We start from the raw sequence: 11,224 nt of genomic DNA, 5'->3' as shown, positions 1-11,224 counted from the left end.
ATGTGTCATGAATGAAATATACGAGACACTTGGTCTGGCTAAATCAGATGTTAAATTGACATTGAGTTATTTACCAGAAGTAGATTCTTGCAAACCATGCCCAATCTATATACGAAATTCACGATCCTTGGGAACATATCTATCATTTGGTAATTCGCGCACTAGACCTGTTTTGCATGTGGAAGTAATTGAGATTTGTGATATTGGAGTTGATAGAGAAAAAGTTAATGACAGTGATGTGCATTTTGGAGATGCGGAGGGTAGTGCTGTGAATTCTAATATTAATGTAGAAGATAGAAAAAGGAAATGTGATTTTGATGTAAATGTAGAATGTGGAAGAAAGGAAATTGATTTGGATATGGATGCTTTTGATCAGGGTGTTCATGATGAATATTTTGGTTGTACTTTTATCCAAGATGGTTTTGAATTGACTGCAGCAACAAAAGAAGTCGTCGTTGAAGAAGATAATGCCAATAAAAACTTGAACCAAATTGATGTATTCGATCTACCAAGAACACAAAGTCCACATGTTGATTTCTATCATTCTGATTTAGTGGAAGCGAATACACAAAATTTTTTGGCGATTAACGATGGTGATGGTGCATTTTCTTTTACCGATGGATAGAATTTATCAGTTGGTCAAAAGTTCAACAGTAAAAATGAAATTAAGAAAGAATTGACTAGCATTTCTTTGAATGCTTCATTTGAAATGAATGTTGAAAGGTCGACAAAGACACTTTATGTGGTGGGATGCATTACAGAAAAATGCAGTTGGAGAGTGCGAGCAACACGAAGGGCTAATTCAACTCAGTTTGAAATTCGAATTTATTGTAACATACACACATGTGACCTTTCTGACAGAAGACGAAGGCACCGACAAGCAAATTCTATTGTAGTTGCAGATGTATTGCTAGAAAATTTTAGAGGGCAACAAATTACCCCCGCGCCAAAAACAATAATGACGATGATGCAAAATAAAGGGCTTGGTGTTAGCTACTACAAAGCTTGGAAGGGCAAGCAACTTGCTCTTAATCATTTGAGGGGAGATCCAGAAGAGAGTTACAGAACTTTGCCAGCTTATTTATTTGTTGTTAAGCAAGTGAACAAAGATACTATAACTCATTTGGAGAGTGACTCTAGTGGAAGATTTAAATACATGTTCATAGCTTATGGGGTATGCATATCTGGGTTTCGTAGGATGCGAAAAGTTATAGCAATTGATGGGACTTTTTTGAAGGGAAAATATAGAGGTGTTTTGCTTCTTGCAACAGCCCAAGATGGAGATTTACACCAATACCCCATTGCATGGGCTGTTGTTGACTCAGAGAATGAAATGTCATGGACTTGGTTTTTGCAGAAATTGCATGAACTGATTCCAGATGATCCTGATTTGGTAATTATCTCTGACAAACATGCCGCCATTATCAGCTCAGTGGCCGTTGTGTACAAGGACTCACATCATCTACATTGCACATGTGGTCTATTTACTCTATTTTAGTATAGTATAACGGAGTGATAATGTAAAATATAAAAATAATGTCATAATACAAAGAGCGACTGAGAGCGACTGAATGATATATGAGTGATCCTAATAGAACCATTTGAAGTTCTATAAAATATAGTTTTTTGGAAGTGCAAGTTTAGATGTTTTTTTTTTAAATGTAATTGAACATTAATGATTTAGTATGAATGAATCGAAGATATTTTATACTATTCAATGTGTAAAAGGTTATCAAATTAATGTTTTGTAGACTATTTACTATATTATAGTATATTAAAATCGTGTGAGTATAAAATATAAAAGTGGAGTAAAATAATTCAAGAGCGACTGAGAGCGACTGAGTGATATATGATTTTTATAATAGAAAATAGGAGCAACTTCACGTTTGTGGTCTATTTGCTCTATTTTAGTATAGTATAACGGAGTGATAATATAAAATATAAAAATAATGTCATTATACAAAGAGCGACTGAGAGCGACTGAATGATATATGAGTGATAATAGAACCTACTTTTGTATAGTATATCACACAATCGTCATTCGGTCGCCCTAAGTCATTTTTGCCTTATCAAAAGGCCCGCCGAAGCACCAATAGGTATATCACTAGTAAATAGGATATAAAACACGAATTTGATCACTTTGTTTTTACCATATCACTCAGTCGCCATTCGGTCGCTCCCAGTCGTCCTTCGGTCGCCCTCAGTTATTTTTGCCTTATTTCACACTATGTTTAATTTCATAATTTCTTATACATGAAAACATACCAAATAATTAAAGACTCGTTATAAAAATTTGCTCACTTTGTTTTTACCATATCATTCAGTCGCCATTCGGCCGCTCCCAGTCGCCATTCGGTCGCCCTCAGTCATTTTTGCCTTATTTCACACTATGTTTAATTTCATAATTTCTTATACATGAATACATACCATAATATAGTAAATAGGATATAAAACACGAATTTGCTCACTTTGTTTTTACCATATCACTCAGTCGCCATTCGGTCGCTCCCAGTCGCCTTCAGTCATTTTTTCCTTATCACTATGTTTAATTTCATAATTTCTTATACATGAAAACATACCATAATATAGTAAATAAGATATAAAACACGAATTTGCTCACTTTGTTTTTACCATATCACTAAGTCGCCATTCGGTCGCTCCCAGTCGCCATTCGGTCGCCTTCAGTCATTTTTGCCTTATTTCACACTATGTTTCATTTCATACATGAAAACATAACATAATATAGTAAATAGGATATAAAACACGAATGTGCTCACTTTGTTTTTACCATATCACTCGGTCGCCATTCGGTCGCCTTCAGTCATTTTTGCCTTATTTCACACTATGTTTAATTTCATACATGAAAACATACCATAATATAGTAAATAGGATATAAAACACGAATATGCTCACTTTGTTTTTACCATATCACTCAGTCGTCGTTCGGTCGCTCCCAGTCGCCATTCGGTCGCCTTCAGTCATTTTTGCCTTATTTCACACTATGTTTAATTTCATACATGAAAACATACCATAATATAGTAAATAGGATATAAAACACGAATTTGCTCACTTTGTTTTTACCATATCACTCAGTCGCCATTCGGTTGCCCTCAGTCGTTTTTGCCTTATCACTATGTTTAATTTCATAATTTCTTATACATGAAAACATACCATAATATAGTAAATAGGATATAAAACACGAATTTCTCACTTCGTTTTTACCATATCACTCAGTCGCCATTCGGTCGCTCCTAGTCGCCATTCAGTCGCCCTCAGTTATTTTTGCCTTATTTCACACTATGTTTAATTTCATAATTTCTTATACATGAAAACATATCATAAGATAGTAAATAAGATATAAAACACGAATTTGCTCACTTTGTTTTTATCATATCACTCAGTCGCCATTCGGTCGCTCCCAGTCGCCATTCGGTCGCCCTCAGTTATTTTTGTCTTATTTCACACTATGTTTAATTTCATAATTTCACACTACAAATCATTACTTCACACAATTGCATAATATCTAGTAGAAGCACTACAAATCATTACTTTTTGTTTGAAGTTGTACATGATCAAAAAAACTACAAAGCATCTCAATAACCACCATGGTATCACTACAAAATCCAATCTTTATTCCAAGTACATGCTTTTAAATAGGGTCTACATGAGTCGACTATCTTGTCATTTATTTCATAGGGATTGAGACGAGCTAATTCCACCTCGATGGTCTTGATCACCCATGCACCACAATCACCTCTGCAAAATTAATATTATTAGAATTAATCATGGAATAAATTTAAATAAAATAAAATTGAATTTGGAAAAACAAACCCAGCAATATTCTGAGGGAATGACGACGGTCGTGTAATATTCCATGTATCGGTTGTTACTACACCCACAATATTCAATAATCGAGGTATTAGAACTTGTAGTGGACGAACATACGACTCCATTTTAATCTCTTTAGTTAAACAGATTCCACAATCATAAATTATGATAGATGTGGCCTTTATATCGATTTTTACAGCAACCCAATGGTTGGGGACATGGTAAGGCACAAGGATAAATGATGTTTCTTTCCATGGCAATGATTTCCATTTTCTACTTGATCCTTCAGCCATTTGAATCAAATCATCCCAATGACAATGAGACATACCCTTTTCAGCTTTGGAATGGACAACACCCAAAAGTCCACTAAAATAACCACCCATTATCCTCATTTAGTGGCACAAGACATTGCTATAATGGACAACATCCCAATGACAATGAGACATACCCTTTTCATGTGTTTTGTGCTAATCATTAATCTTTTTCTTATTTAACACATGAAGAATATGTATATTAATTAAATAGATGAAATCATATATACTCACAGAAGATCCAAGCCACGACCTAGGCAAGAGCAAATCATTAAACCATTTCTTATCGTAGGCGGCCATTAGGCATTGACGAGTGTCTTTCATTGTTTTAATTTGCTCTTTCAAAGCTTTAGTTAGCTTCGGTGACTTTGCTATTTGAAGTGGTTGAAATGTGCCATTACGTGATCCAAGTTGATGGCTAACTAATACAGGGGGCGTCTCTGACAATTCCACGAAGGGCGACTAAAAGTACGATGACTTCTTGATTTGCCTCTTAACCCTGACATAGGTTAATAACATGTTATTGTTAGTTTTCTTTTCATCATTATTGTTTGCATCTCCAACTGGCTGGGCATTGGAAGCTCCTTCATCAACTACGAATCGTTGGGGAGTGTGCAAGATATGTTTGCTTGGTTGGATCATGGAGTGTCCATTTTGAGGAGATGTAGAACCTGTATATAAAAATATATAGATCTTAAAATATTTAATAAGTTGACATGACTTATCCACTAAAGCATGTGACTTACCTTCTGATGGCAAGACTTCTTCATTAACACATTTGATATCAAACATCTTTTGTCTTTTTGCTTCCGGAAGTGTACTAGTTGGTTGACGTGATGTCTCTGCTGGATTTTTTTCCTGTTTTTTTACCTGGACAGATACCTCTTCAAGCCTCTCCTCAATCTTAGTAAATCTTTCATCCACGTATGCTTGCAATTTTGTAAACTTCTCATCAATATAATCTCGAAGTTGGACAAAATAATTTGGAACACTGGGAACCTCTCCAACAAAAGCAGTCGGATCAATATGTGTGGAGGTGTGTGGTCGATCTTCTTCTTGACGAAGTGGAGGTGATTGTTTGTCATGTGCATCTGCTCTCTGGCTTTGCATATCTTCAAAAGATTTTTGCTCTTCTAAGGGTTGATCAACGTTTTCGGGACTGCTATCTGCATAGCAGTATACATTTTGTCTCTCCGACAACAATGGCAGAACATGCGATAAATTAGGATCTGAATTAGAAAAGTGACCATTTGCGAATTGCGATGTATGAGGCTTGTAGTTCCAACTCTGTAGGTGTCAACACGCCAATAACCATCTGTATATTTCAAATTATAAAATTCCAACACTCAATTATAATTAAATATCTTTGAAATATTAAATAAAATATTGGCAAAATACTCACCCTATTTAAACACTCATGTGATGCTTGAACAACTTCATTGTACTTTGGAGATGATTTCACATGCCAATCATTTGAAATCCATCCACACATACGCGGAAGTATCATGTTATAGCTATCTCTTCGCTTAGCAAACTTCTTTGCAATGCCAGGAATACATTCATATGCAAGAATCTGCATTAAAAAAATTATAGCCAAGTTAATATTAAATAAATTAACTAAATAAATACAAAACAAATAAATATCTTACTTGCAATGGATGAACAAATCCGTTCAAAGTAAACGCTCCATATTCGACAATCTTTTCGTTCTTCTTCTTTTTCTTCAATTTGATTGAAGTTAAATCTCGCTTTATACTTTTAAGAACTTTGTTATAAGCTATCGTACCCCAAGGATATTTGTTAAACAAATCCAAACAAATCCTCCACTAAACTCAAAAGCATGTTGTCAACTTGAGGAACCGTCTTTTGTCGAACTGGCCAAAGAACAGCAGCACCAAAGTACAAACATGCTAACTTCAATTTTTCCAAATTTATAGTGCGTTCAGGTGTTTTTCTCATTTCCGTTAGCTTTGTCGCCACCTCCTCAATATATACATTTTCATTTCCACAAAAATGTCTATCCCGAAATTGCATCGTCTCTCCAACTTCAGGAAAATCTTCTGAACAATCAAGCCCAGTTATAAGTGCATACTCCATTTTCGAAAATCTCAACGGTCTTTGATTCACAATCATCCACAACTCATCACTAGTAGTCTTACATGACTGTCTAGCCATCAAGAACCATATAATCTGACTGGATAAATTGTAATCTCTTACATACTTAATTAAATTACCAAATTGAGTTCCATCAATCATATTCTGCATCTCTGCATCATTGAGGCATTCCTTGATAGTCTCTGATACACTTTTGAAATGAGAGTTTAAACTTAACTTGCATTCAAAGTGATTCTTTCTCAATAACTGAGGTTTCAATTTTACCTGCACTCGAAAAAACATAAATGATATAAAAAATATAAATATTTTTCAAACATAAACAGCAAATACAATGTTGAACACAATTTCTCAACCAAAACACAAATACTTTATTCATTTATCAGATATGTAGGAAAGTTTAGGCAGAAATTCAATTCCACAAATATAACTAAAAGTAAAAACTCAATAAAAATCATATAAAACGATAAACTTACCCAAACTTCTTCTTCTGCCATTTTAATTACAAATGTTAAATGTATGGTTGTTTAGATGGTCCTTGATTAGTGAATTAGACCATTGATTGATGGAAAATTTCAATTGAGCTAAGAGAAGAACGGCCGGTCATCTAAGGAGAAGAATGAATGATATTGTTAGTTTAACGTCACTCATAAAATACTTATATCAAAGAGAATATTCAAAACTAAGAATTGAACTCATGCAAAAACAATTTTATAAATGATTTACTAAAAAGAAATAAATTAACATCAAACACAAATAATTTATTAATAATAAATCGTTTAGTTGAACTTGCGGGCTGTGTATCAATTTTAGACCATTGATTGATTCAATGGAAAATTTTTCTAAGCTGGACTTGCGGTCTGGGTATCACCAAATCCGGATGGATTCCAAGGACATTCACAAGACAGTTTTTCAGACTCATGAGGATCATTATGAATTCACTGTTGTGTCATTCTGTCATTCGGTTTATCAAATGCACCCTCTACATTTCAATCTGCTATGAATCGGGCTTTTAGCTCTTATTTGCACCATTTTGTTATAATATTCTTCGATGCTATCCTTATCTACAGTCAATCAGAGGATGAACATCTCGTACACTTACAAAAGATTCTCGAGTGTATTCTTAATCAGAAATTCTTTGCGAACTCAGATTGGTAGTGAAGCTTCTGCTCAGAATCATCTCCCACAAATAAATCCATCGACTCAAGCTCCACTCATTAACGCAACATTACTATAGACAACAACAGATCAAACCACTGACCACGTAGAAATCAAAATAAAAAAAATATCGAATACATATTGCAAAAACAACAAAAAAAAAAAAAATAAGCACAAATCTATGACAATATATTTGATCGTATTTCCAAAATCAAATGCAAAACAAGAAGAAGAAGAAGAAGCACGAATCTCTGACAATATATTTGATCATATTTCTAAAATCTAATGCAAAACAAGAAGAAGAATAAGTGGAAGAGGAGGAGGAAGAAGAAAAAATTAGGAAAGGAATGGTTCACCCTGGACTCACCGGAGCTGAAGTTCAAACACACGGCACGAAGGAGCAACCAAAAAGACGGCGTCGTTTCTACGCAAGACAAAGGAAGTCGGGCCGATTACTTCTTCTTAGATGGAAACAGGTATCGGTTTTTAGATGTGAGAATCATTAATGGGTAGTATAGTGATTTTCAAAATTTTTAAAACGAGGGTAGTATAGTCATTTTAAAAGTGTGGGCTAGTTTTTTAAATATGGTTTTGCAGAGTGTTAATCACCTAAATTTCCCAAAAATATCGATGGATCCTCCGCGAGACCACCACCGTTGCACTCCAGATCCTTCCGTCTGCGTCAACTGCGGCGGCCACACCGTGTTCCCCGGCCCGCCGCCACCGTCGGACACCCCTTCTTACATCCCCATCCGATTCCCCGCCGTCAACCTCCCCAATTCTCCCACCAACACTAGAGAGCTCATCATGCGCACCCCTGTCCCGCAGTCTCAGCAGGTAGAACCCATCACTCTGCCTCACCAATTTTCCGAGCCTTCGAAGAGAATCCGATCCCAAGACGACATCGATGCGTTCCACTCCTCCCCAGCTCTCCTCAACTTCATCGGCTTCGTCGTCTCCATTTCCGAGTCCGTTAGATCTCGCAAGCTCTCCGATCCCTGTCACATTTCTCCCACCGTCGAAGCCATCGTTTCCATTCTGCAGACGTTGATTGCTTACGTGGATGAAATCCCTCCTGCCCCGCAGTCTGCTCGGTACGGAAACATTTCGTTTCGGGCGTGGCACGAGCGGCTTTGCAATGATGCAGATTCATTTATGCTAAAATTCCTACCGCCCCATCTTCATGCTGCCTCTGTAGAACTTGTGCCTTACTTCACGGATAGCTTTGGCAACTCTACACGCATCGATTATGGTATGCTGATTAAGTTCTTTAACAGTAGCATAATTGATGATGCTATTTTTTTTTATCATATTGTAGAACGTTTTACAGCTCCTAAAGTATTGATTCAGTGCCAATTCTTATTCTAATAGTGCTCTAGTTTAGTGGACAATACATTGAATTGGAAATTTTAATGGGGTCATACACACTTAAATGTATCGAAGGCGAAAAGAGAAAATATGAGACTTTAGTTCAAATGATTGTGATGTATCATCTCTATGTTAAAGGGGAGTAACTTGTTGACTTAGTATGCATTAGAAACTTTCAGATTCTTATGACATATGTGAAGGCAATGCATTAATCTTCTGTTCTCTTTTGCAATCATGATGTAGGCACTGGTCATGAGACAAACTTCACAGCGTGGTTATATTGCTTAGCAAGACTTGGTGTTGTGAAAGATGAGGATTATCAAGCATTGGTGTCACGAGTGTTTGTCAAATACTTGGAGTTGATGAGGAAATTGCAACTTGGCTATTGCTTAGAACCTGCAGGTTCCCACGGTGTGTGGGGGCTTGATGACTATCATTTCTTGCCATTTGTATTTGGTTCATCACAACTGATTGACCACAAGTACATGAAGCCAAAGTCAATTCATAATGAAGATATATTGGAGAACTTCTCAACAGAGTATTTGTATATCGGATGCATTGTATTTGTGAAAAAGATGAAAAAAGGATTGTTTGCTGAGCATTCACCTATGCTGGATGACATTAGTGGAGTTCCTAATTGGAAGAAGGTTCACAGTGGGCTGCTCAAGATGTATAAAGTAGAAGTTTTGGGCAAGGTTCCTATCATGCAACATTTTCTCTTTGGCTCTATTATCAAATGGTATGCCTCTTTTCTTACCTTCTCTCGAAGACAAAAATTTGCTCTCCATATTTGTTTTTTTTTTGTTTTGCATTTGCTTTTATTCTCGTCTTCTCTGTTGTGATAAAATGCCATATCCTTAAATTCCAAGCCACAGCAATAGAATTTATGCATTTATCTGCTCGCTTCCATTATATTTTTAGAAATCGGAATATTTCCACATGGACGTTATGTCACAAAATAAGTTAAGGCTGACTGGAAAACTAGATTATATTGATGTGGGATGGTCCGCTGTTCTATGTATTGCCTTTCGAAATCAAGCCTTGCTATGCCAATGTCGTAGGTTCTTATTGCGCTTTTTTTCTATGATAATGCGTTTCATCCAATTATATCATGTCATTGACAACACTTTCAACATGAAATAGCATATTCAGAAATGAGTCATGCCAAAATCTTTTTATGGGGTCGAAAGTTCCCTTTCTCTAGCTCTTATTCTACCAGTGATAACTTCAGACCTTCTGACTGATGCAGATTTGGAAAAAAATTTCAAGGCTTCAATATAAATATAGTAGGGATTCTGAATTTAGTAGTGGGGAAATGGGAACATTGATGGTGTTACTTATTTCAAGGAGTGAATTTACAAGCTCAATCAAGCTTTTTTGAAAATCTCAAGGGTATTAATAAGGATCTTGAGATTCCATGTGAAGGAAATGCCGATTATTTGATCTGAAAGGATGTGTGCTACGCCAAATGGATTTGGTGTTGCATCGCGATCGACCTTGGAGCTCCTACATATGGCAGAAAGTAATTATGTCCACCTGCTGTTGTAGGAGTGTCCCTTTCTTGATGATTTACATGACATCACCTGTTACTTGTATTTTTATACAACACCTCATACGACCAGAAGGCTGTGTATTGAAAGTCTGCATGTAATAATGTTGTTCCCTTTTGGAAAACTTATTATAGGTTTCAATTTACTACTCTCTACAGAAGTTTGGATGCTACAATATTTTGATTCAGATATGGGGTTTATTATATTCTTCATAGGGTACTCTAGTGTATATTTTCATTTTTTCGGTGAACTGTATAACATGATGTCATCTTGGATTTCTCACTTTCATTTACTATTGGGCTTGAAGTCTCTTTCATGGATCAGTTATATAGTAATGCGATTTTTGCGAAGTTTTCTAATCCCTGAGAAAATTCTGTGTCCAACCTTGTATCCTTGATATTGAATATTTAACCCATGGCAGACACAGCTTTCTTTACTAGATAATGGATGCTACTTTTTTCGTTGGAGCGTTGATATCTGTTCTATTTTCTGCAGGGTCTGATGGAGTGATAGGGTGGTTATTTCTGAAATAAGTTATGCAGAAATGTTGTTGGAAGGTATTATCCGGGATAAATTATACAATTTATCTAGTAAATAAATTCTGGGAACCAGCTTCTTTTTGCATCTGCTATTACCATCCACTCTTTTAATTTAGCGGAAATGCTTATCCTGTAGTTTATGTAATTTTGTATCTGTGATTTTAGATGAATTTCAGATCTAAGATTTGTCAGAAAACATTGCAGCTTAGAAAATTTAAGATAAATATAATCCTCATTGGCGTGCTACACCAGACAAGTGCAGTTACTGCACAAAATAAAGCATATCTCGACACGGGGACCTTCCCAGTCCCAGTCCTTACTTCGTCAGCAGCAATAAAATCCAACTTGTACCGCAATA

The 11,224-nt window shown here is 35.9% G+C and overlaps 2 protein-coding genes and 1 long non-coding RNA gene across 3 annotated transcripts; 2 read left to right on the top strand and 1 right to left on the bottom strand.

The window, feature by feature from the left end:
* The first annotated feature begins 958 nt into the window (after positions 1-958).
* LOC140816004 (uncharacterized) lies at positions 959-1,498 on the top strand. The gene has a single exon (XM_073175072.1). It carries the CDS (start codon positions 959-961, stop codon positions 1,496-1,498), a length of 540 nt encoding a protein of 179 aa, XP_073031173.1.
* Positions 1,499-3,520: 2,022 nt separating this feature from the next.
* On the bottom strand, positions 3,521-7,979 carry LOC140817419 (uncharacterized). The gene is made up of 3 exons (XR_012114759.1): positions 7,777-7,979; positions 6,728-6,858; positions 3,521-3,756 (listed from the first exon to the last, which is right to left on the bottom strand). It is a non-coding gene; the product is annotated as an uncharacterized lncRNA (long non-coding RNA).
* Positions 7,980-8,005: 26 nt separating this feature from the next.
* Positions 8,006-11,114, top strand: LOC140817418 (uncharacterized). The gene is made up of 3 exons (XM_073177087.1): positions 8,006-8,661; positions 9,021-9,516; positions 10,823-11,114. The coding sequence occupies exons 1-3, from the start codon at positions 8,040-8,042 to the stop codon at positions 10,827-10,829; spliced, it is 1,125 nt and encodes a 374-aa protein (XP_073033188.1). The 5' UTR covers positions 8,006-8,039; the 3' UTR covers positions 10,830-11,114.
* The last annotated feature ends 110 nt before the right edge of the window (positions 11,115-11,224 follow it).

The sequence above is a fragment of the Primulina eburnea genome, chromosome 16, assembly GCF_022965805.1.
Source record: "Primulina eburnea isolate SZY01 chromosome 16, ASM2296580v1, whole genome shotgun sequence".
NCBI lineage: Eukaryota > Viridiplantae > Streptophyta > Magnoliopsida > Lamiales > Gesneriaceae > Primulina > Primulina eburnea.
Note: the sequence above shows the minus strand (reverse complement) of the source record. Positions and strands in the feature narration are given on the sequence as shown.

Coding starts and splice junctions, on each gene's coding strand:
- LOC140816004 (XM_073175072.1), top strand. CDS start 959: ATGACGATGATGCAAAATAAAGGGCTTGGTGTTAGCTACTACAAAGCT.
- LOC140817418 (XM_073177087.1), top strand. CDS start 8,040: ATGGATCCTCCGCGAGACCACCACCGTTGCACTCCAGATCCTTCCGTC. Junction 8,662..9,020: donor CTCTACACGCATCGATTATG/GTATGCTGATTA, acceptor ATCATGATGTAG/GCACTGGTCATGAGACAAAC.